Source organism: Dendrobates tinctorius, unplaced genomic scaffold (genome assembly GCF_039654945.1).
Source record: "Dendrobates tinctorius isolate UK_male_01 unplaced genomic scaffold, ASM3965494v1 ptg000265l, whole genome shotgun sequence".
In the NCBI taxonomy this organism is placed as follows: domain Eukaryota; kingdom Metazoa; phylum Chordata; class Amphibia; order Anura; family Dendrobatidae; genus Dendrobates; species Dendrobates tinctorius.
The window spans coordinates 18048870-18075960 of NW_027361932.1; the positions used below are offsets into that span (position 1 = coordinate 18048870).

Consider the following 27091-nt stretch of genomic DNA (forward strand, 5'->3'; position numbering starts at 1 on the left):
AGGACTGCGAAGTCAACGGCATGCCGTTAGTCTCAGAGACTGTTAACCTCAGAGACAGTGAACTCTGGTGGAAGAGGAGGTCTTGCGAGAGAAGGTCTGGACTTTCTGGAAACCTCCAGGAAACGTCCATGAGCATGTTTACCAGCTCAACGAACTGGGCTCATCTCGGCCAGTCCGGAGCTAACAGGATTGCTGGAATCCCTTCTGCCTTTATCTTTTTTCACGACTCTCGGAATCAAGGGGAAAGACGGAAAAGGATAAGGCAGTTGGAATTGAGACCACGGGATTACTAGAGCATCGCAATCGATGGCTAGCGGATCCCGGGACCTGGCTACGTACTGAGGAACCTTTTGGTTCATGCTAGATGCCATCAGGTCGAAGTCCGGTCTGCCCCATTCCTTTTTTTTTTTATCAAATAGATTTTTATTAATCAGAATTCAAAATACAGAATATACAGTAAATCTTCCACAAACAATAGATTTACAAATTGAACATCCCTGTTCTCCCCCCTCCCACCCCCCCTAGACAGCTTATATAACTCTTTTCTCCATAAGATTTCTCTTACACCGTAATTTACCATTAGTCATCCTTTTTACCCATATTGTCAGTCAAACCATACAAAACAGAAATGTTCCTATGTCCGGGTATTAATGGTCTATCCACAACACCAGCATTGTAAAATATAGCACACTCCCATCAGTTAACTGTACCGTATTGTAGCCAGGGATTCCACAACCTCTCATAGGTTTTAGAATTGCCTCTTTTAGCATATGTCCTTTCCTCCAGCCGGATGATACAAGACACCTGTTTCACAAACTCTCTCCCAGAAGGTGGTTCTTTCCTGATCCAGTTCCTCGCAATCAGCTTCCTTGCTACATATAGTAGTCTGGCTATAGCAAGCTTTGCACTAATAACTATTTCAATTTCCTTCACATATCCCAGTATGCAGACCAGTGGGTTTTTGGGTATAACACTTCCGTAACGGTCTGCCCCATTCCTGGCATATCTGGTTGAAAACGGCAGCTGCTCTATTTTCTACCCACGGAATATGCATGGCTGATATGGCTGGAACATGACATTCCGTCAACCGCAGAATTCTTGTTTGCTACGAGCCCCGCCTTGAAGGTTTATGTAACCCATGGCCGTGGCATTGTCCGACTGTATGCAGATCGGCTGGCCTGCGAGTAGGAACTGCCATCGGCGAAGGGCAGAAAAAATTGCCCTGACCTCCAGGTGAGCGACTATAGGGCGTTCCAGTGACCCTGAGCTGTGTGACGAAGAAAAAAACCGCTTTCCAACCAAGGAGACCGGCGTCAGTGGTGATGACCCCCACCGGAGAGGAAGGAAGGACGTCTCTTGAAGGACTGCTCGTAGGACTGATGCTGATAGCGTCCACCAGATCAGGGACTGCCTCACTTTGAGAGGCAGAAGCACGGGCCGGTCCATGGAGACCGTCCTCTAGTCCTAAACCGACAGAGGGCCAGTTGAAGAGAACGGGAATGGAACTGGGCAAAAGGCAAGGCTTCCACGGTGTCATTCATCTTCCCCAGAACTGTCATGCATGACCGCAGGGGGAGAGAAACTGGCCTCTTAGTGCGGACCCCCTGGCAGAGGGATGAAAACTTCTCTTTTGGAAGGAAGACGCGTGACACGGATGTTTTGACGGACGAGACAGAAAGAAACATCTTCCTGGGGGGGAAGAAAAGTCGGATTTTGTAACCAGAATGACTATGTCTCTGCCCCAGGCATCATCGACCACCGATATCCACACTTCTCGGAGGAGGGGAACCCGGCCTCCCACCCTGGAGAGATTCCCGGGTGGGGGGACTTGTCACACTGTGGCTTCTCTCTGTCCCCTGGAAGGAAAAGCGGTCCTGCTGGGCAGAAGTTCTTGAAGCAGAGAAGGGCCGAAAGGAACGAAAATGAAGTGACCTCCTCTTATTAAAAAGATGTGTAGACTTGGACTAGGAAAGCAAGGTGCTTTTTCCGCCGGTAGCATCTGAAATTATTTGATCTAGTTTGGCCCCAAAAAAGTCTAGAACCTTGGAAGGCAAGGCCAGTGAGGGACTACTTTGACAGCGGATCTGCATTCCACGCTTTTAACCAAAGAATGCGACGTATAGCAACAATATTGCTGGCAGCCCTGGCATAACAACCCGCCGCATCCAAGGAAGCGGTCAAAAGATATTTGCCGGCATGGGCAATCTGGTCTGCCAAATCTGCCATCTCATCCGGAGGAGCTGTCGCTAAGATACCCTGGCGAAGCATTCTTGCCCAGGCAGACATGGACTTTGCCACCCAGGTGGAGGCAAAAAAAAGACAGAGGGTGGCGCTAGCTGCTTCAGAAGCTGACTTAGAATCTTTGGCTATCTGTCTATCCGTAGAATCCTTAAGGGATGCACCATGAAGTCTGGACTAAAGGGATAGAGAATGTCAATTTGCTTCCTTCCTGGGAAGTGCTTCTCAGTGTGTTACCAGTGTCTGGACATAATCGCTTCAAATTCCCTGTGATTAGGGAAATTCCAGGAGGGACATTTTACCTGTTTGAAGGAGACTGAGTTCTCCTGAGCAGGTGCCTCCTCCTCCTTTTAGGTTCAGAGTTTGGGTAATTTCCAGGATAAGGCTATTGACCATATCCTGAGTCTTTGATGTCTGGTCTGTATTAGACTCCAACCTAGACTGGGAATCCACATCTGACACAAAAGCCACCTCCAGGAATGCATCCAGGAGCATGCAGAGGAACCCGGAGAACTGGAAGAAGAACCAGAAAGAACTCGTTTCCTTTTTCTTGTGCCCGATTTGTCCCTGTGAAGGTTGCGGTCAGGTGCGTGCGAATCACCGTGAGAGGTGTTCGGAGTACTGGTGGCAGTAGACAAATGCGGAAGTCGTTTCAAGACCTGGACCAGGGACGGTGAAACTTTTGTCGGAGACCGATTGTGACATGGCAACAGCCCACTCCGGAGGGAAGAGAGTTCTCTCATCCCGGGCGTTGGAGGACTCCTGTGGGGCAGACATGGAGGAGGGGCTGCAGGACAGGCAGAAAGGGGAGGACTGGCCTGAAGACCACTTTATTTTGCAAAGGGCACAGGCAAAATGAATCACAGTGGGCTTAGAGCGGTAAGAAGAAGCCTGTCTAGGGTTGGGCATAATTTGAGCCTTGGGGTTACTGCTGTGGAGGAGCCAAGACAAAAAGGAATAGAGCCTACACGTTGCCAGTGATGACCAGCAGAAAGAACTGTGGAAGCTGTGTCCCCCTTTGTGCAAAGTGTCCTGCAGGTCTGCGGAGAGCGCAGGATAAACAATATGAGTTTGATGCAGCCTCGGCTGTGTCACCACACCGCTGTAATCTGCCTGCCAGCAAAAGAGAAAGTAAGCGTCCTATTGGCTGACACACCGGAGGCGTGACCATCCGGGACAATCTGCCGGCCAGCAAAAACGAAGGTCCCCCCTGATTGGCTGACACGCCGGGGGCGTGAACAGCCTGGAAGGGGAAGCTCCGTGACAGGAGCGGCAAAAAAAAGCGCAGAAAAAGCGCACGCTGCGGGGGGCATGGACAGAATTGAAAGAGGAGAAGACGCCTCCTTTTGGACAAAAAGAGCGCAATTTAAACGCGCGACGGTGACTGGCTAAAGGAAGAGAAGGAAGGGGTGCGGCCCGCAAAGGGAGGTGGAGTTAGCACAAGTGCTGAGCTGTTATGAATGGGTCACCGAGGAGGAAAAAAAGCAACACGCTAAGTCTCAGAAAACCAGAGAGGTTGGTAACTATGCAGACTGCAGAGCCCTGATCTTAACACACAACTAGAAGCAGTCGTGGAGTGTGCCTACGGTGGTCCTGGACGCCTCGTCACAACCGGAGAGCTAAATAAGCCTAAAGTAAGAAAAGAGGAAAACAAACTCCCCAGAGCAGACCCCAAAGGAAAGACAGCCCCCCCACATGTATTGACGGTGAAGCAAGATGAAAACACAATCAAAGGCAGAAAAATAGACTGAGCAAATGATGGGGCCAAACTAACTTGAAAGGACAGGAAAGGAAAGATACTGTCTGCAATCTGCCAAAAAACCCTACCAAAAATAATGTCCAACTCTTCTGATAACAAAATTAACCCTGAAGTCACTAGACTTCTCCCACTATATCAGCACTCTGGAATATTCTAAGAAAGAGCAAAAAGAGGCCAATCTAATAAAGGACAAAAAGACAAATTGGCAAATACAGATAAATAAGAGTGGAAATTCAGCACAGCCCAGCCGGGCTGGCTGACCACACAAAAACTGAGTTGACCAACAAGAGCAAGTGTGAACATTAGCAAAAAAACAAACTTAACTTGAGATGACTGGAGCAGAGCTGAAGTCCAAGACCTGAGAAACAGACTGAATCACCAGCAACAGGATAGGGCGTTGGCTGTCTTATATCCAGTCTGATACTCCAGAGATCCAATCACTATCCTCCTCGTCAGGTGGTAGACCATTACCAATTAAACTAACCTCACTACCTCCTCTCACTACCAGAGGGAGAACGGAAGGAGAACTCCCAGCTGGTGGAGCAGAAAATGAGCTCATAACACTGAGCCCTGGCATGAAAAAATGGCTGCGGCTGCCGGGTGATCCCTACCAGTAACGCCGCCCTGTCCCCTTACGATGACGGGACAGTGTAGCCCGGGATGACGCCTGCCACTGCGGAGGAAGGAGACATACCTGCCTTCTCCGGATGTTCCGGTGGGTCCTTGTCTTTGCAGCGATGAGGATCACATCAAGAGCCCTCGGATGGGAAAGGGTCGCTGGAATCAGTGATCCTCCTTCCCGCACCGTCTCCAGATGGTGCAGAAGACGGCATCAACCCCTTACAAGAAGGGGGTGGTCTTCCTCCCAGCCCTTTCCGAGGAGAGGAGTTTGGAGGAAAAAGACTAAGACACGTCACCGGGAATCACCCTGAAGCACCCGTAAAGGTGACAGGTGATTAAGTCCTGCCTGCGGGCCTGAGAGTGGGCTATGTGGGTGACACCACACTGCTCTCTCAGTCGCATAAGTATGGTAAAATGGTGAGAAATTATACCCTGTTACCCTAAGGAAGAACAACCTGAAAGACAAATAGAAAAGATTAATAAAAACACACAAGATGCCTAAAAAGGAAAAATGCAGATCTGGGATCAGATCCAGGTCTGCCTCCTACAGACACTAAGCTTAAACTGAGGTACTTTGTGCCTGTCGGTGGGTAAGTACTGCTGGGCAGGAGCTATTTTCTTTTTTTTGCCTAGTGTCAGCCTCCTAGCGAAGCAACATACACCCATGATTACCTGTGTCATCCAATGAAACGATAGATAAAGAAATGAGGAAGTTTGTCCAGCCATTCAAAAGCCAAGTGGTGTACATCCATGAAAAATATCGGCGATAACAAGTTATCACAAAGTCTATCCCTTCTGGCACGACAGACACAGCAGTGGAGGTGACTTGTATGCTTCGTAATCAGCCATCCATTCAAGCATCGCGCGACACGCGTTACGCAAGTCAGGAATTGGTGGCCTGAAAAAAACATGAAGCCTCAAGTTCAATATCGTCATAAGAAGCGTGGGGTCGAGTTTACAAAAATGTACGAAGAGTGGACATTAGAAGATTGGGAACGGGTGATTTGGAGCAATTAGATGAAAATCAATTGATTAGGCTCTGATTGGTGCAAATGGGTCTGGAAGAAACAAGAGAAAAAGGGGCTCTTGAATTGAGAAATTAAAGGAACTGAAGTTTGGTGGAGGGAATCCTCATCATATGGGGTTGTTTCACAGCCAAAGGCATTGTATACTTGACCAGGATCGATGGTGGTCTCAGTGCTAACTAATTTGTGAGTATCCTACAAGATTAATTACTCTGTATACTTGAGTACAAGGAGTATGAAAAGGACCATATAGTGTTCCAGCAGGAAAACAGCCCGAAGCATACGTCGAGATTGGCAAAAAAAAAATGGTTCAGTAATCAAGAAGTAGAGGTGCTGGATTGGCCCCCACAGTCCCTAGACCTCAACCCAATCAAACACTTGTGGGTAGAATTGAAGAAAAAGATGTATGTATACCCAAGTGAGTTGACCAGTATGCACCATCTTAACAAACGATCTGGGATCAGATTTTGACCAATACATGCTTTAATCTGATGAGAGCATGCCCAGAAGGATCCAGGCAGTGTTAAAAGCCAAAGGTAGATTTACAAGATACTAACAAAGTAATAAAAATTAAAATTTAGATTTTTAGGAGCAAAACAGTAACAAGATGATTGTCTATAAAAAGATGGTATGTTATCGAGGCGGATATATCTGATGTGCAGAGACAAATATTAGATCGCAAATCTTTATGCATTTGGGACAAAATACATAAAGGTTATTTTGAGTATGGCAACAAGTGTGGCAAATAGCTTTCAAAAGCTCTTCGTCCTAGGTTATCTACCACATACATTATGAATCTTCACTCCCCGTCAGATATTCTAGAGGAATTTTTTGTTAGTACATTTTTAATTTTATCCCATTTTTTGAAGACCCTGTGTCTGCGAATTCGCCTATACAGTGTCTTCAATAAATTGTCACCGGAAATCGATGTATGTGCACGTGCTGAGTCCAGCGCCTTTTTATTGAAGTAATGTACTGCAACAGTGATGGCGAACCTTTTAGAGACCATGATCCCAAACTGCAATCCAAAACCCACTTATTTATCGCAAAGTGCCAACACAGCAATTTAACCTGAATACTGAGGTTGTAGTTTAGAAAAACAACTTGTACAGAGAACAGGTGGGGGCAACAAAGTGCATGCACAGACAGGAGCAGGGGTAACAGACTGCAGATATAAATGAATGTGCTTCACCATCCTTGTACATGTTCCTCCATCCTAGTATGTCCATCCATCCCGGTATTTGTCATCCCATCATGGTATTTGTCCCCCCATCCTGGTATATGCTTCCCCTCCCAGGGATATGCTCCCCCATCCTGGTATATGTTTCCCCCATCCTGATATATGCTGCCCGCCCTTCCTAGTATTTGCCCCTCTTCTTGATATACTGTATGCTCCCCCATCCCGCCTATGCTGCTATTGATTGATGCATAGAAAAAAAAAAAAACCCTCCTACTCATCTTTCCCCCGCTTCCCTGCAAGCCAGCAGCTGTCTTAGCGTCCAAGCGACTGGGGTGCATGACGTTACTGCCATGTGCCCAGGCTGACGTCAGCTGCTGGCCTCTGATAGGCCGGCAGCTCGAATTGCGGCGCACGCACTCTGCATGTTCGTGCACTGCAATGAACTTCAGCTGCATATGCATCCGAGGTCGCACATCCGGCTGACATAGGGTCTGGCATCGGCGGCGTCCGCACTATGGTTGATATATATGTAGATAGGTGGGCACCACGGAAAATATGACATGAATATGATAACTGGGTGCAACACTGTGCCAAGTAGATCAAATGAAAAAAAGGGAGAAAAGAGACACAGGATAACATGCATGCAACAGCAGAATGTCCATGTGAAAAAAGGCTTTTATTGACATACAACAGCCAGAGAGATCCAAGTGTACAATAAAAACAATTAAAAACCACAAATGAAACAAAAGTGGGCAGGTGGAGAACACATGCAGTATACAAAGGAAGAAATGTTTATATAAATTAGTGTTTCAAAAAAATGCATTCACAACAATGCCCTCTATCACCATATAATATGCATAAATTGTTTAGTATAAACATATGGACAATTTGCAGCAATAAAGTCCGATCAGTCTAATGGGGGTTTTACACTAAGCAATATCGCTAGCAATATCGCTAAAACGTCACTGGTTTTGTGACGTTATAGCGATATTGCTAGTGATATCGCTATGTGTGATACTTACCAGCGACCGGCTCCCCCGCTGTCCATCGCTGATCGCGCGAGAATGTCCGGCTCCATTTCTCGTCGTCTGCTTCCTGCTGGGCTTCCTGCTGTGACGTCCAGCGACGCGTGGAGGCGGGCGGGAGGACGCAGGATCGCTGTGTGTGAATGGTAAGTATCGTGCGCTGCGTCGCTGCTGCATCGCTGTGAGGTCTTTCTGTATGAAAGCTCACTAGCGATCATTTAGCGATGCACCAGCGATCCTGACCGGGTCGGATCGCTGGTTGGATTGCTGGTGCATCGCTAAATGTAAAAGGGCCTTAAGGCTGTGGGCCCACGTAGCGTTTTAAAACGCTCACTAAAAACCGGACTCCTTCCCAGAAATCGCGCGGTTTTACCGCGATTATGATCGCGATTTTGCTGCGATTTTCGCGTGCGTTATTCAAGCACTTTCCAAGCGATTTGAAGCATCGCTTGGAAAGTGATTGACAGGTTGATCACACTCGTCAAACATAGTGTTTGACAAGTGTGACCAGGTTTTTACTATTGAGGCCGCCTATGCGGCCTCAATAGTAAAAGATAGAATGTTAAAATGCTAAAAAAAAAAATAAAAAATCGGTGTATATTTACTTTCCGGCGTCCCGCGCTGCATTCCCGGGCCTCAGCGTTCCCAGTAATGCCTTGCGAGACCTGTGATGACATAGTCTCGCTTTGCTATAGCGATCTCGCGAGACCGCTAGAGTCACGCGAGACTACGTCATTACAGGACCTTGCCGCAAGGCATTACTGGGAACGCTAGGCCGGGAATGCAGCGCGGGACACCGGAAGGTAAATATACCCCGATTTTTTATTCTTTTTTTTACAGGGGTATGGTACCCAGGGCCTGGAGGACAGTCTCCTCTCTTCCACACCATGGGTACCAACTGCACATGAGACGCTTCACTTCCCGCATGGTGGGCATAGCCAGATGCGGGAAGTAAGCGATTCTCATGCATTCCTATGGGTGCGGAATCGCGGCAATTCTTTGCGATTCCGCACAAAAGAATGAGCATGCTGCGATTTTTTCCGCGATACGATTCCACCGCGGAAAAAAGCACAGCATGTGCGGAATACCATAGGAATGCATGGGGGGGCGTTCTGTACACGATTTTTAAGCGTTTTTGTGCCGAAAATCGCGGCAAAAACGCTTAAAAATCGCTACGTGTGCACACAGCCTAATAGTCACTTGTAGGTATGTAAACAATCCAAATGATTACCATGCAAGCCCATAGATGAGGGAAGGCAATTGCTGGATCACATGAAAATTACCTAAGCATACTCACACTGCCCACAGAACCCAACGCGTGTCGCTGCTAACCTGCAGCTTCGTCAGGGGAAGTAGCCAGGAATCATAGCAAGTCCCCTTTATAGTACAATTACAATTGTAATCACTACAGCGCACGCTGACACCTGAGTGCGGTGTCAGCTGTGTGATGAAGATAACCTGAGTCCAGAATGAGTCATGACGCCTGCGCAGTAGATAGCATTGTATTCCTGAGAGATTGTGAACAAGACACTAGCAGTTCAAAAGCCAGAGACCAGGAACCAGGAGGTGCCCCACATGTAACAAAGCTGCTGCTCTGTAAGCCAGGCAGGGAGGGGGGAGGGTGGTTTTTATCTATTTCTCCTCACATAGCCCAGCACCCAAGAATGATATCAGTGCTCCATAACATAAACTTATGCTATCAACCTGGAAAAATAAAGTGATAATAGAGCGCCAGTACCTTGCCGCAGTGTCCATGCTCAGAATCACATGTAATACAAAAATCAATGCAAATACTAAAAATAAAAAAAAATAAAAATGCACTAATGACATGGAAACTGCACCTAAAAAACTGCAGCATGTGAACAATGTATCCTAAAAATGGTGGAAATGCAGACAATCAGCAAGAGATATATATACCTTTAAATATATCAAAAGGGTAATGCAATTTCATGGATTACAACAATCAGGTAACCAATATAAACAGTAGGGAAAATATCAAAGATGAAAAAATATTCCAGAAAAATCGATGATGCCATAATTCATAGTACCAAACTGAATGGTCAATTCTGTAACAGTAACTATCTTTCTAATCAGAATGTATATTCAAAAAATTCAGGATATTCAGCACATCAACCAATGTGATTGATGGTATAAATAAATCCTATCATGAGGAAAAATTATTTCTTTTTTTCTTTTCTATTTTCCTGTAGATGGAACCGCACTATGGTTCCATTTTATTAAAAGCACTCCTCAATAAAATGATGCCGTAGTGCGGTATGCGCTTGAGCTGAGTCCAGCGCCAAACTACGCAGGCATCAAGGCTTAGTTTAGACAGAAGGACACATCTTCACTTATATTATAGCTTAGTGGGGAGATAGACAGACAGAACTAAGGACATTGCGATCTACTTAGACAGCTTCGCCCCTACTCCTCCAGAGGCAGACCAGGCAAAAGTCCTGGAAAGCGACTTTGAGCTAAATAAGATTTTGAGAGATGATTAAAGACTTACAGGTAGGCACAAGCCCAGGCCCAGGTGGTTTTTCCTCAAGATTTTATAAATTACTTAAAACTGGGACCATGTGTTCTTTAATGCACTCCTACAACTCTATAACTCGGGGAGATAAGTTCCCATTACAATTATTGTTGGCCCGTATCACAACTATTCTGAAAGAAGGCGAGGACTACACTCATTGTAATAATTTCCATCAATCTCATTCATCAATATTGATATAAAAATCTATTCCAAATTACTTAGGCTAGTTTCACACTTGCTTTTTTTTGCAGCGCGTTTTTCCCGCAAAAAAACGCATTGAAAAAACGCATACATAAGCATACAACTGCTGCGTTTTTTTCAAGCATTTTTATGAGCATGCATGAAAAAAACGCAGCGTTTTTATGCGTTTGTATGCGTTTTTAGCGCGTTTTTACCGCGTTTGCGTTTTTTTCCAACATTTTTAGGTGGCCCCTCACACTACCCAAACCATGACTTTACTAACCCTAACCCTGACCCTAACCCTAACCCTAACCCTGACCCTAACCCTTAACCAAATCATACTTAACCCTAACCCAAACCCTAAACCCTAACTAACCCTAACCCTGACCCTAACCCTGACCCTAACCCTAACCCTGACCCTTAACAAAACCATACTTAACCCTAACCCTAACCCTGACCCTAACCCTTAACCAAACCATACTTAACCCTAATCCTGACCCTAACCCTGACCCTAACCCTAACCCTGACCCTAACCCTTAACAAAACCATACTTAACCCTAATCCTAACCCTGACCCTAACCCTTAACAAAACCATACTTAACCCTAACCCTAACCCTAACCCTGACCCTAACCCTAACCCTGACCCTAACCCTTAACCAAACCATACTTAACCCTAATCCTGACCCTAACCCTGACCCTAATCCTTAACAAAACCATACTTAACCCTAACCCTGACCCTAACCCTGACCCTAACCCTAACCCTGACCCTAACCCTTAACAAAACCATACTTAACCCTAATCCTGACCCTAACCCTGACCCTAACCCTTAACCAAACCATACTTAACCCTGACCCAAAACCCAACCCTAACCCTAACCCTAAACCCCCTTAACTAACCCTAACTCTAACCCAAACCCCTAAATTCCATGGTTAAAAAAAAAAAACGCATATGCAAAAAAACGCTTACATGAGCATGCCAGTGCGCACATATGCGCATCCATAGGCTATAATGGCCATTTTTAGCGCAAAACGTGCGCATATGTGCGCATGCGCTTTTTTGCATGGCCAAAAAATGCAACATGATGCGTCTGGAAAATCCAATCGCACACCCCAAAAAAACGCAGCGCATGAAAATCGCATACATGCGCTTACAAGCGCGCAGGTATGCGCACCCATGTTAAATATAGGGGAAAAAACGCATGCGCAGGTTAGCGTTTTTTTCCAGCGCTAAAAAACGCAAATGTGAAACCAGCCTAACACCCAGGATGCAGCCCCTAATTCTAAGAGATTATACATAAGGAACAGGTGGGTTTTCGTCATGGGCAGAAAGACTAGGGATAACACTATTAAAGTGTCTATTATTGATAGCGTGCGTTACCGAGGGATCACAATCCTGCTTATTGTCTATAGATGCTGAGTAAACTTTTGATAAGGTGTGGTGGTATTTCCTGGGAACAACATTAAAGAAGATTGGCTTAGGTAATAATATGATCACACGTATTACACAGGTCAACGAAAAAAATTTTTTTTTCTGGTGTCCAAAATATTTTAATGAATTTGGGGTATTTTTGGGGTGCTGATTCTGAATATGTCATCAGTTTTGCCAGATTGGCTCAAGTTTTTGAGATTTTTGGTATCTTATTTATAGCACTTGTTGGTAAATGCGACGCATCATCTCATTAATTTCTTTGGATTAGTACTTGAACTGAGCAGTTCTCAATATAGTTTTGTGTTAATTAGTGTTCTAAAAGTTTGTTCATAGCTTGATTTTTGCACTAACTTTATGTTGTTGTCTGTTTTCCAGTGAAAAGCATGAACTCATCATGAAGAAGTTGTCTTAACGATCCAGACTCATTCTGTTACATTTGTGGTGAATATACACTGCCAAAACATAGAAGAAACATAACAGACTTCGTAAAAAAAGTGTATTTTGCCTATTTTGGGGTTATGCTTGGGGACCAAGACAAGTTTTGGGCACCACACATAGTGTGCAAAGCATGTATCGAATTATTACGAAAATGGAGCAAAGGACAAAGAAAAAGCTTCAAATTTGGTGTTCCAATGGTGTGGAGAGAGCCAAAAAATCATCATGATGACTGTTATTTCTGTGCAGTGCAAGTGCAAGGATTCAATAAGCATAAGAAACGAAAATGGGAGTAACATGGAATCTGCAAGAAGGCCTGTCCCTCATTGTGAAGATGTGCCTGTACCTGTGTTTACCATAAATAACAGTCATCATGATGATTTTTTGGCTCTCTCCACACCATTGGAACACCAAATTTGAAGCTTTTTCTTTGTCCTTTGCTCCATTTTCGTAATAATTCGATACATGCTTTGCACACTATGTGTGGTGCCCAAAACTTGTCTTGGTCCCCAAGCATAACCCCAAAATAGGCAAAATACACTTTTTTTACGAAGTCTGTTATGTTTCTTCTATGTTTTGGCAGTGTGTATTCACCACAAATGTAACAGAATGAGTCTGGATCGTTAAGACAACTTCTTCTTGATGAGTTCATGCTTTTCACTGGAAAACAGACAACAACATAAAGTTAGTGCAAAAATCAAGCTATGAACAAACTTTTAGAACACTAATTAACACAAAACTATATTGAGAACTGCTCAGTTCAAGTACTAATCCAAAGAAATTAATGAGATGATGCGTCGCATTTACCAACAAGTGCTATAAATAAGATACCAAAAATCTCAAAAACTTGAGCCAATCTGGCAAAACTGATGACATATTCAGAATCAGCACCCCAAAAATACCCTAAATTCGATGAAATATCTTTGGCACCAAAAATGCTGTTGACCAGTGTTATGATTCTATACAATTCTCACATGGCGCAGGTTAGGGTTAACAATTGCCTTTCTAGGCCTTTAAGCATATATAAGAGTACCCTGTCCCCCATTCTTAACATAGTGGTTATGGAAGTGCTAGGCGATGCTATTAAGTTCAATCCTTCCATTCAAGGAATTTCATTGGTCAAAAGATGACATAAAATGTCAGTTTTTGCAGATGACCTGATACACTACATCAGTTCTCCAAGAGTCTCCGACAGATTTCACTTTTATCTAACTTTAACGTGAACACATCTCTAAAGGCCCCGTCTCACTAAGCGATCTCTGTAGCGAGATCGCTGCTGAGTCACAACTTTTGTGACGTAACAGCGATCTCACCAGCGAGATCGCTGTGTGTGACAGCGATCAGCGAGCGGCCCCCCTGCCGGTATCGCTGATCGCTGGAAGAAACCTCTGGACATTTCTTTGGTCACTGGTCTCCCGCTGGCCAGCACGCATCGCTGCGTGTGACAGGCGGGAGACCAGCGATCAGGTGTAAAAAATAATAAAAAAAATAAAAAATATAGTTATTCTCACCTTCCGACGTCCCGTTCAGCCATCCTGCCTCTCTCCACGCTCCGGTCCCAGTGATCCTTTGCACGAATGACCTCGAGACTTTGTTATCCCTCGAGACCGTGACATCTCGTGGTCATTCTCGCAAAGGATCACTGGGACCGGAGCGTGGAGAGAGGCAGGATGGCTGAACGGGACGTCGGAAGGTGAGAATAACTATATTTTTTATTTTGATTCTATTTTTTACAGTGATGGCAAGCGATGCCGGGCACTCGGCATCGCTGTGCTGATCGCTGGTGAAGCTGTCTGTGTGACAGCTCACCAGCGATCACATAGCGACTTACCAGCGATCCTGACACCTTGATATCGGTGTCGGGATCGCTGGTAAGTCGCTTAGTGTGACGGGGCCTTAAATTAGAGATTCTTAACATTAACATAGTGGGGATGGATTCTCTACACCTTACACATAACGATGTCCCAGCGATCCCACCAACGATCCGACGTGGATGGGATTGCTGGGACATTGTTAGCAGATCGCTGGTGAGCTGTCACATAGACAGCCCCTCCAGCGATCAGGACCAGCGACGCTGCACGCTGGTTACCAACATAAACATCGGGTTTCTAAGGGCCGCGGGGCCCTTAGAAACCCGATGTTTACCCTAGATACCAGCGTGCACTGTAGGCAGGGCGGGAGGTGGAGGCAGAGTGGCGCAGACAGACCGGCGTAGCTCTGCTATCTGCTACTCCGGTCTGATAGACTGGAGTAGCAGATAGCAGAGCTACTCCGGTCTGTGCGCCGCTCTGCCTCCACCTCCCTCCCTGCCTGCAGTGCACGCTGGTATCTAGGGTAAACATTGGGTTTCTAAGGTCCCCGCGGCCCTTAGAAACCCGATGTTTTTCGTTGGTAACCAGCGTGCAGCGTCGCTCATCGCTGGCTCCCGCTGCAAGACGCAGCGATGCGTGCTGGCCAGCGGGAGACCAGCGATGAAAAAACGGGCCAGTACCATCTGGCACGGTCAGCGATACCCCGTGGGAGGGGCGGTCGCTGCTGGATGTCACACACAGCGATCTCGCTGGAGAGATCGCTGATGTATCACAAAATCGCCGATCTCGCCAGCGAGATCGCTGTGTGTAACGGGCCCTTAAGTTCTTTATTCCCTTTCAAATGGAGAGCAAATCATGTTAAATTTTTGGGGGTTACTCTCCTAGCTGATATAACCCAGTTATACTTCCATAATTTTCTGTCTCTTTTCTGTAACGTTGAGAAAGACTTATTGAACTGATCTGGGTTTTCAGTCTCCTGGTTCGGTAGGATTAATATTTTAAAGATGAACATTTTCCCAAGGATACTTTACCTGTTCTAAACTTTTCCATCTAATCACCAAGGTCATTCTTCCATAAACTTAAAATGTTATCATCAAAGTTCATTTGGGGTAATTCGAGACCTAGGCTCTCCAGTTCTGTTCTGACACGCTCCAGAATTGGGGGACAGGTGCTCCAGAATTCTGGGCATATCTTAAAGCATCTCTGCTTAATTGTATGTGAAATCTAACAATAAAACTGCCCCATAAAATATGGGCTGATTTGGAGGAGTCCTTGAACCCGGTCTTGTTAACTAAACTTCTCTGGCGGCGGTCGCGTCTTACGGTCTGAAGATCCATTCTTGACACCGCTTTATCATACTCTATTATCTAGCTGGGACAAGATCGCGCGATCTTGACCGCCTCCCCGATCTCGTGATGGGCCGGCCGAGATCGGGGACGCAGACAAGATCGTGCGATGGTCGAGATCGGGGAGGCAGACAAGATCGCGCGATGGTCGAGATCGGGGAGGCAGACAAGATCGCGCGATAGTCGAGATCGGGGAGGCAGACAAGATTGCGCGATGGTCGAGATCGGGGAGGCAGATCGCGCGGAAGTCGGGTAAGGAGAGAGATTTTCAGCCAGCAGCCAAAGAGGAGTGGGGGTTAAATGTTTACAAACACAAAATAGCGGATCCGGGCACTGAAAAAACGTTGCAGGGTCCGTCCGGACGTGTCAACGGACGCCAAAATCTTGGCGGATCCGCTGACATGCGGATGCAACGGATCACCATCAGTCAAAATCCGCCGATAATGCAAGTCAATGGGGAAAAAAACGGATCCGCAAAGAAAAATGGCGGATCCGTTTTTTTTGCAAAACGGCGGATTTTGACTGATGGTGACAAACGGATGTGTGAAACAGGCCTAAGTAAACTACAGGCATTGTCAAGTCGGCGTTGTTACACAGAATAACCCCTTTCCGACATCGGGCGTAAATTTACGCCATTGTCGGACTCCCTCTCTTTGATGTGGGCTCCGGCGGCGAGCTCACAGCTTTCCCAGGACATGTCAGCTGTTTTGAACAGCTGACATGTGCCCAGAATAGCCGCTGGTGGAATCGTGATCCACCCACTGCTATTAGCCCGTTAAATACAGCTGTCAAACGCTGACAGCGGCATTTAACTCTCGCTTCCGGCCATCGGGCCGGAAATGCGCCTACCAGTGACCCCGTCACGTAATCGCAGGTCACCGATAGGTTGGCATCACAACCAGAGGTCTCCTGGAGACCTCTATGGTTGTCGCTGCCGAATTGCTATGAGCACCACCTGGTATCGGCGCTCATATCAAGTCAGCAATTCTGCTACATAGAGGCGGTCTGATCATTGCCTGTATGTAGCATAGCCTATCGGGTTATGGCAGCTTCTTGTCTCCCATGGAGACTGTTGAAGCATGCCAAAAGTAAAAAAAAAACTGTTTTTAAAAATATAAATAAAAATAAAAGTGCAATCTCCCTCCTTTCGCCCCATTCAAAATAAAACAATAAAACAAAGAATCAAACATACACATACTTGGTATCACCGTGTTCAGAATCGCCGAATCTTTAAAAAATAAAAAAGGATTAGCCTGATCACTAAACGGCGTATCGAGAAAAATGTCAAAACTCCAGAATTACGTTTTTTGTCACCGCGACATTGCATTAAAATTCAATAACGGGTGATCAAAAGATTGTATCTGCATCAAAATGGTATCATTAAAAATGTCAGCCTGGCATGCAAAAAATAAAGCCCTCACCCAACCCGAGATCACGAAAAATGAAAACGCTACAGGTATCAAAAAATGGACGTTTGCGCAGTAGCATCTATTGGAAAGCGATGGTCTCAATTTGTGCATGTGCCGCCCACTGTGTTCTGAGGACATATTTAAATGTTTGAAATATTTTAATACATTGGTGGCACAGTGGGGTTGAACTCATTATTCCTCTTATTGTGCTCACTCCTGCACTGTTCCTCGGAACACAGTGGGCTGCGCATGCGCAGATTGAGAGCATCGCTTGCTGATAGATGCTGCTTGCCATTACCAAATAACTCCCAATAAAAGTGTAGTATAGTTTTTCTGGTTTGCTATGTCACTTTCCTTTTGTGCAAGTATTGCAGGACCTTAGGTATCTATGGTTATGACCACTAGAAACTAGCTAACTGTCACGATATCAGTAGTCGTAACCATGGAATACCTAAGGTTCTGCAATGCCTGCACATGAGGAAAGAGACATAATGAAACATGAAAACTATACTACATTTCTAATTGGAGTTATTTGCTTATATTATTATTATTATTGCACCTACTACATATTGGGATAGGATCTTGGATATGGAAACACCCCTTTAAAGTTTCGCTCACACTGGCCTGTGAATCTGACTTTTGCATTCTGATAAAAAAAAGGATTGCACTCGGTCCAATGTTATTCAGTGAGGCAGTGCAGATCTATGTATTTTTTTTCTCATCTGTATTAGGCATTAGTAAAAAAAATCGCAACATGCTGCGATTTCACTCAGATTGGCAGTACGAGAAAAGAAAAATCACATGCCATACATACATAGTATGGGATCCTATTTTTACAGATGCATTACAGTTTTGTAGCATAGTAAACTATAAACGGTCTTATAAAAGATTATTAGGTATTGATGAAAAAAACTGCATAGGACTGCACACGGATGACAAGTGAGAACAAAATCGTCCCACTCTCCTAGATGAGAATGGGACTCGTTTTTCTTATACACTAATGTGAGTGTACAGATAATTTGAGGGTATTCCCATAATATTTGGAATAAGAGTTTCGGAATTACAGCTATTTAATATGTGCTTCCCCTTTTTGAAGGGACCAAAAGTAATTGAACAATTATCTCAAAAGCTCTTTAATGGACTGCATGGTGAAACTGTTCCTAAAACATACAGGTGACTCATGTGGATCTGAAAAATAAGCCTATTCTTTCACTAGATGTCACTAAGGCTTTTGATTGTGTGGAGTGGGGATATCTAAGGTGGATTTTAAAAGAAATGGGTTTTGGGCCTAATTTTATTTAATGCGGTAGGCTATTATATTATGTACCGACAGCTAGAGTAACAATGGAAATATCTCTGATAGCCTAAAGGTACTGTCACACTAAGCGATGTACCAGCGATCCCGACCAGCGATATGACGCGGTCAGGATCGCTGGTACATCGCTAAGTGGTCGCTAGTGAGCTGCCACATAGGCAGATCTCACTAGCGACATCGCTGGGGACGGGGATCGCTACTTACCAGGCGATCCTGCGTCCTCCCGCCCGGCTCCACGCGTCGCTCGTCCTCACAGCAGGAAGCGCCACAGGAAGCTGACGACGAGAAACAGTCCAGGACGTTCTCGCGCGATCAGCGATAAGCAGCGGGGGAGCCGGTCGTAGGTAAGTATCAGACACAGAGATATCGCTAGCAATATCGCTATAACGTCACTAGTTATAGCGATATTGCTAGCGATATCTCTTAGTGTGACATGCCCTTAATACGCTACATAGACGGGTGAGACAAGGATGCCCATCATCACTGTTGTTCTTCGCATTGATGATTTAATGAACTGCATGGGCTTTCCCCTCATTAATCCTTCATCAATTAAGCAGGTAAAAGGTCTGGAGCTGATTTCAGATGTAGCATTTGCATTTGGAAGCTGTTGCACAACATGCAGTCAAAAGAGCTCTGAGTGGAAGTGAAACTGAACATCATTAGGTGGAAAAAAAAAATCTATCAGATAGCAAAATTATAGTGATGCCAAATCATCAGTGTGGTACATTGTTACTTTTCAAAGTGCTTTATGATCCATGTAGTGCTGGACATGTGTTTATTTGACCACAACATTTTATTGGGTCCTGGTGTCTCAAGTTAGTGTGATTGATTAACGAGAAGAGAGAGCCAAAAAAAAAAAAAACTTAGCCTTAACCTCCTATATATTCAGACATAGCTAGGGGGAGCATTTATGCAGGGGTGGCATTTATGCACATGTAATCGAAGTACATGTATCAAAGTACTTCTGGCAGTTATAACATGGCAGTTAGACAGGGCAGGAGACAGGTAAGACATTTATATACATCTACTCTCTGTACATTTGGAGTACAACAAATATATACCATATGCATTTGTGTAATTTATATCCTGGCCGCTGCATTCACACACATCCACCGCCCTGGCATTAACTCTCCACACTCCATCCATATTGGCCCCTCGCTCCTTTCCTCTCCTATGTATAGCACTCATGCTCTTTTCACATTGTTACATTGCACAGATCCAGCCAGTCCCACCATTCAACACCAGAGACGCTCTCACAAATCACTTAACCATCTGCTCACTCTTTCTATCCTCCTTCTCCTAGTTGCAGGAGACATTGCTCCCAACCCTGGTCCCCCATGTTATAGAAAGTCAAACCCCCCCACTGCTACACTCAGAAACCCCTCTAATCTTATTAATATTCCCTGCATGCCATCTGTCTCTCTTAATTGTGCACTTTGGAATTCTCGCTCAGTGTGTAACAAACTCTCCTTCATTCATGACTTCTTCCTTTCTAATTCTCTTAACCTTCTGGCTCTTACTGAAACCTGGATCCAGCAGTCAGATACTACCGCTGCTGCTGCTCTTTCATACGGGGGGCTACACTTCTCTCATACCCCAAGATCAGACAATAGAGCTGGTGGAGGCGTTGGTCTGCTCCTATCACCAAAATGTACCTTTCAGGTTATCCCTCAACTACCCTCACTTGTCTTCCCTTCTTTTGAGGTCCATGCCGTCAGACTCTACACCCCCTTCTCCATGCGAGTGGCGGTGGTATATCGTCCTCCCGGCCCCTCCCATCAGTTCCTGGATCATTTTGCCACTTGGCTTCCACATTTTCTCTCCTGTGACATCCCTACCCTCCTCATGGGAGATTTCAACATCCCCATTGCTCTTCCCCTCTCCCCATCTGCTACTCACCTTTTATCTCTAACCTCCTCATTTGGCCTTTCGCAGCTTACTAATTCTCCAACGCATGAAGACGGAAACTCCCTCGACTTGGTCTTCTCTCGGCTTTGTGCAGTGGATGATTTTGCAAACTCCCCTCTCCCGCTCTCTGACCACAATCTTCTTTCATTCTCTATAAAGAACTGCCAGGCTGCTCAGGTCACCCCCACTGTCCAGACTTATAGAAACACACAGGCCATTAACACCCAGAAACTTCTGAAGAACTTGCAGTCTTCATTGGCCCCTATCTCCTCCCACTCATGTCCTGATTCTGCATTGAAGCATTACAATGAAACACTTCAAACTGCCCTGGATGAATTTGCACCCCCTATAAATAGAACACCACAACGCAGACGGCGACAACCCTGGCACACGGTGCAAACACGTTTCCTGCAGCGGTGCTCCAGGTGCGCCGAACGTCTGTGGAGAAAATCCAATCTACACGAAGATTTCATCCATTTTAAGTTTATGCTTAGAACATACAACACTGCCCTTCACCTCTCCAAACAAACCTATTTCAACACCCTCATCATCTCACTGTCTAATAACCCGAAACGTCTCTTTGACACTTTTCATTCTCTACTCAATCCAAGAGTACAGGCCCCAACCACTGAGCTCCGAGCTGACGATCTGGCCAATTACTTCAAAGAAAAAATTGACCAGATCCGACAGGAAATTATCTCCAAATCCCCTCATACCATGCACTGTCCTCCCTCCCCCACTGCATCTAACTCACTCTCTGATTTTGAACCAGTCACAGAAGAAGAAGTAAGCAGGCTCCTTGCATCTTCTCGCCCAACTACTTGCACCAGTGACCCATTTCCGTCACATCTCCTCCAGTCCCTTTCCCCTGCTGTCACCCCTCACCTAACTAAAATATTTAACCTCTCTCTCTCTTCTGGTATTTTTCCCTCCTCATTTAAGCATGCCATCATACATCCACTACTTAAAAAACCATCCCTCGACCAAAATTGTGCCGCTAACTATAGACCTGTCTCTAATCTTCCCTTCATCTCTAAACTCCTGGAACGCCTGGTCCACTCCCGTCTTATCCGCTATCTCTCAGAAAACTCTGTTCTCGACCCTCTCCAATCCGGTTTCCGCTCTTTACACTCCACTGAAACTGCCCTCACTAAAGTCTCTAATGATCTGCTAACAGCTAAATCAAATGGTCATTACTCCATGCTAATTCTCTTGGATCTCTCTGCAGCATTCAACACTGTGGATCATCAGCTCCTCCTCACTATGCTCCGTTCCATTGGCCTCAAGGACACCGTTCTCTCCTGGTTCTCCTCCTATCTCTCCGACCGCTCCTTTACTGTTTCTTTTGCCGGTTCCTCCTCCTCTCACCTTCCCCTTACTGTTGGGGTCCCTCAAGGATCGGTTCTAGGCCCCCTCCTCTTCTCCTTGTACACTGCCCCTATTGGTCAAACAATCAGTAGATTTGGTTTCCAGTACCATCTCTATGCTGATGACACCCAATTATACGCTTCTTCTCCTGACATCACGCCAGCCTTTCTAGAAAACACTGGCGATTGTCTAAACGCTGTGTCTAATATCATGTCCTCACTATATCTGAAACTGAACCTATCAAAGACTGAACTCCTTGTGTTTCCTCCCGCTACTAATGTACCTACACCCGACATTGCCATTTCCGTCTGTGGTTCCACTATTACTCCCCAGCAACATGCCCGCTGTCTTGGGGTCATACTTGATTCCGAGCTTTCCTTTGCCCCCCACATTCGATCACTGGCTCGCTCTTGTCATCTGCACCTCAAAAACATTTCTAGAATTCGACCTTTTCTTACTTTTGACTCTGCAAAAAACTCTTACTGTTTCTCTTATTCATTCTCGTCTCGACTATTGTAACTCTCTTCTAATCGGTCTCCCTCTTACAAAACTCTCCCCTCTCCAATCTGTCTTGAATGCTGCAGCCAGGATCATATTCCTCACCAATCGTTACACCGATGCCTCTACCTTGTGCCAGTCATTACACTGGCTACCCATCCACTCCAGAATTCAGTATAAACTTATTACCCTCACCCACAAAGCCCTCCATGGCTCAGCACCACCCTACATCTCCTCCCTTGTTTCAGTATACCACCCTACCCGCGCCCTCCGTTCTGCTGATGACCTGAGGTTAGTATCCTCAATAGTCAGAACCTCCCACTCCCGTCTCCAAGACTTTACACGTGCCGCGCCAATTCTTTGGAATGCACTTCCCAGGTCAATACGATTAGTCCCCAGTCCCCACAATTTTAAGCGTGTCCTGAAAACGCATTTATTCAGACTGGCCTATCGCCTCAACACATTAACCTAACCTATCCCTGTGTGGCAGAGCCAAAAATTTTACCATAACCAGGTTCCCAGCATCATGTTCCCACATGCTTTATGCATCCATTAGCCCTCTGTGTCTGTACTGTTACACACTTAACATTATGGCTGGTCCATACAATCAGGGCAACTGTTACCACCCACCTTTCGTGTCTACCTCTTTCCTCATAGACTGTAAGCTTGCGAGCAGGGCCCTCACTCCTCTTGGTATTTGTTATAATCTACTGTATGTGATTATTGTTATGCTGTAATGTCTATTGTCTGTACAAATCCCCTCTGAAATGTAAAGTGCTGCGGAATATGTCGGCGCTATAAAAATAAAATTTATTATTATTATTATTATTGTTCAAAAAAATGCACTTGAGAGCTTGGGAACTCAAAAAGGCCGTACGTCCACGAACTGCAACAGTGGTGGATGGTCTCAGAATTCTTTTCAGTTCGAAGTAGGTGTTTTATTATCTAGGTCTCGCAGAAAGAGAAGACTTCATGAGAGCCAATACAAAGGGTTCACCACAAGGAGCAAACCATTATTCAGCCTTTAAAAGGAGAAAGGCCAGATTAGACCTTGCCAAAAAAACATCCAAAGAAGACAGCCCAATTCTGGAAAAGCATTCTTTGGATAGATGAAACTAAGATCATCCAGTACTAGAATGATGGGAATAAGAAAGTATGGAGAAGGCTTGGAATAGCTCATGATGCAAAGGACACCACATCCTCTGCAAACCAAGATGGAGTCAGTGTGATGGCATGGGCATGCATGGCATCCAGTGGCACTGGGTCACTAGTGTTTATTGATGATGTGACTGAAGACAAAAGAAGCTGGATGAATTTTGAAGTGTGTACAGTGTTATACTTTCTGCTCAGATGCAACCAAATGCAGCAAGGTTGATTGGATGGTGCTTCACAGTACAGATGGACAATGACTTACAACTAGGGATGGGCAAACTCGAACTGTAAAGCCATGTTACAGTTCGGGTCCAGTTCGGGCTGTAAAAAAAAGCAGAAAATTAATAATAAACATTATAATTATACTTATCAGTCCAGCAACTCGTCTTCCCGTCCCGCTGTCTCCCGGCCGCATCTGCTTCCGGGGCCGCTCATTAACTTCCGCCGGTATTTACAGCTCCCCCCGCCCCGTCCCATATGTAAAGTCTGAGTTCGGGGTTCGGACACAAGTTCGCGTCATCTCCGGCACCGAACTTTACAAAAAAACTCTGGCGAACCCGCCAAACCCTGAACATCGGTGGGGGGGGGGGGGTTCGCCCATCACTACTCACAACATATTGCAAGAGCAACTCAGGAGTTTTTTATTGGCAATAAAGTGAAATATTCTGCAATGACCGAGTCAATCACCCGATCTAGCTGCATTTCACATACTTTAGATAAAACTTAAGGCAGAAAGACCCACAAACAAGAACAACTGAAGTCAGCTGCAGTAAAGACCTGGCAAAGCATCACAAAGAAGGAAACCCAGTTTTGATGTCAATGGCTTCCAGACTTCAGGCATTGTTTGCAAAGGATTCTCTACAAAGTATTAAGAATTAATATTTTATCTATGATATAGGCAATTGTCCAGTTACTTTTGAGTCCCTAAAAGGAGGAGGCTTTGCAGAAAAATGGTTGCAATTCCTAAATGTTTTACAGGATATTTTTGTTCAATCCCTTTAATTAAACCTGAAAGACTACTCTTCTATTGTATCTCCGTTGTTTTATTTTAAAACCCAAATAGTAGCATGCAGAGCCCAAATCACACAGATTCAGTCAGTGTACAAATATTTGTGGTCCTAACGGTATACAGTGCTGTGCAAAAGTTTTAGGCAGGTTTGAAAAAAATACTGAAAAGTTAGAATGCTTTTAAAATAGAACTGTTTGTATTTAAGTTTTATCAGCCTTACCAAGGGGCTCTCTACCTTCATCGTTCTAAGATGCCACAATAGTGCTCTTTCATAAACCAGATAAGCCGGCTGAGAATTGCAATTCTTACTGCCCTATTTCCCACTTACAACATTTTTAGGAAAACTATAGCAAACAGGTTGAAGACAACGATTCTTGATACTGTCCAATCTAGTTTCATGTCAGGGAGGACAATTTCATCAACTATCAGAAGAGTTTTTGTCCTTCTTTAACCCCCTTGAATGACTGCTGATTATACCTTTTTACAAGAGACAATAAGGCACTTTTATCTCCTCAATTCTTCCTTTTTTACAGTATTGAAGATTACGTAAATAGCGTCCCATGGGTGAAAACCCTCTAAATGTAGCTGTTAATTAATCACGACATTGTCATCTAAATGGTTACTGGAGAGAAAGGGTTAAAGAGGGAGCCCTATCTGGGCCCTGGGATCGCGGGTGCCTGATAGTTGGCATTAGGGTATGGTGGTCTGCCTGGCCCTGCTATAAGCTACACTAGCTGTTTATCAAAACTTATTCAAGATACAGTATATATATTAATGTATTTATATAATCAATACGGGCTTAATGTGCAGACTCTCCGCTCTATTTTGAGGGTTTTCACATCCTAATTGGAGTAAGGGTCTAGGTATTACAGCTTTTTAATTACAGCTCCCTTTTTAAATCATAAATAGTGGCATACAGAGCCAAAATCACAAGAATTTGGTCGCTGTCCAAATATTTCTGGAGTTAACTGTATATGTATAATATACATCTATTAATGTTTTAATGTTTGGGTGTTTACTGCACTTGCTTACCTATCATGATTCATATGCTTTGCCTATTCTTTACAGGTTTGATTCTTGGGCTGGCATGGCGCTGGCAAGAGCAAGCCGTATCCAGGACAAATTAAACTCTAATGAACTGAAGAATGATGGGCCCATATGGAAACTTGCCACTCCTGTGCTAAACTGCTTTAAGCGAGCGCTGGAGATTGATGCCTCAAACCTATCCTTATGGATTGAGTACGGCACAATGTCTTATGCCCTTCACTCTTTTGCTTCCCGACAAATCAAGCAGTGGCTTACTGAATTGTCTCCTGAGGCTGCGGCACTTGTGAGTTATCCTATAATGTTATATATTAATGAGTATAAACATTAAAGTGGTTGGCCAGCATTACATTTTTTTTTTTTTTTTAAAGCACCGCTCCAGTGAATTTTTATTTATTTTTCCCCCTTTGTTAGGAATCAGGTGTAAGTGTCACAAAGGTAGTATCATATTTAATGGCACTCCAGTCTGTGGAGAGGCACCACTGTATTTGTGACCTTCCCATTCACACAGTGATTGCTATGTGGAACGGATATGACTTTCTTCATTTCTTCGATACAAGTCTGTGAGACTTAGAACAAGGCTAGAGAGCCACAATCTGAGTCTGATAGACCTGCATTGAGAGAATAACCGCTACTCCACACAATGGTTAGGCAGGTTACCGATGTGGTCACGTGGTGCCGCAACGGACTGAAGCACTGCTGAAACCAGGAGACGACGGCAGCTAGTAATTATGCTACTACCTTCTTGACACTTACACGTATAAAATCTAACAAAGGGGCAAATTGCAAAAAAAAAAATCAATTGAGTGCTGCTGTTATAAGATAACAAATGATAGCATACTTGCCTCCTGTTAACCCTCATGGATCCAGCACAGGCTGCTCTAGTGGTTGGCATTGGCCCCGGAAACAATGAATGGCACTTATCAGATATTTTACAGGAATCTGAGGCGTGTGAATGACTGCAGCGGCAAGATGACTGGAGCCACTTATCATCAGAATTTCTACTGCTGTTTCAGTCACCTGATCACTGCAGTTAAACTTGGACAGCCCCTTTAAAACGATGATCAATAACCTTTTCTTTCCTCAGCAGACGTTATAGTTCCTCATTGCACACTACGATGGCATGGAAACTGAAGCTGCTGTGACCACGCCATCACATGTGGGTGCCAGATATATTATACATCTGCCATCCCGTTCTAATCACCAGGATCAGAAATGACTATAATGCTGACCCAGCATCAAAGTTGTTAGGCACAAGTAGGGAGCTTTTCCCCTTTTCAACTGTACAACGCAATCATGACATTCTGATAGGCACATGGATGGCATAGTAACCTAACAAGCATGGCACTGCAGTACTTCTTTTTTTAGTGAAGAGGATCTTTAAGTCCACCAACTGAAAAACAAAAAAAATTTCTAAAATCGTTAAAAAACAAATAATAAAAAATACTTTTTTTCTTTAAGGTATGTGCACACATTAAGTATTTGGTGCAGAAATTTTTTAAAGTTCCTTCCAGTTGTTGGAAAGATAATACGTAATGTTATAGGTGCTGACCGTTTATGTAGATTTTGTGTTTAGATCTGAATTTCGTAATTGGATAAATATAGTAGCACAGTGTGACAATGACAATGGGAATTACCACCTACCATACACAACCTATCTATTACCTCTTACCCATTTTTTGTTAAACTAAACAACCCCTAAAGGACTATCTGGACATGAATGAAGTCAATGCAGCAAAGCAGCACCGTAGCTTGTATTTTACTTTTGTTCCAGAGTAAAGACCGGGACAGAATACTAATGTCAATT

General features: G+C 44.7%; 1 protein-coding gene across 8 annotated transcripts in view; it reads left to right on the plus strand.

The window, feature by feature from the left end:
• The window catches only part of CABIN1 (calcineurin binding protein 1), a 291790-nt gene that overhangs the window by 163817 nt on the left and 100882 nt on the right, over window positions 1-27091 (plus strand). For all 8 annotated transcript variants that reach the window (XM_073559181.1, XM_073559178.1, XM_073559186.1 and 5 more), the window contains exon 23: window positions 25309-25570. In XM_073559181.1, coding sequence (XP_073415282.1) covers window positions 25309-25570 — 262 coding nt within the window. The remainder of the gene's footprint in view (window positions 1-25308; window positions 25571-27091) is intronic.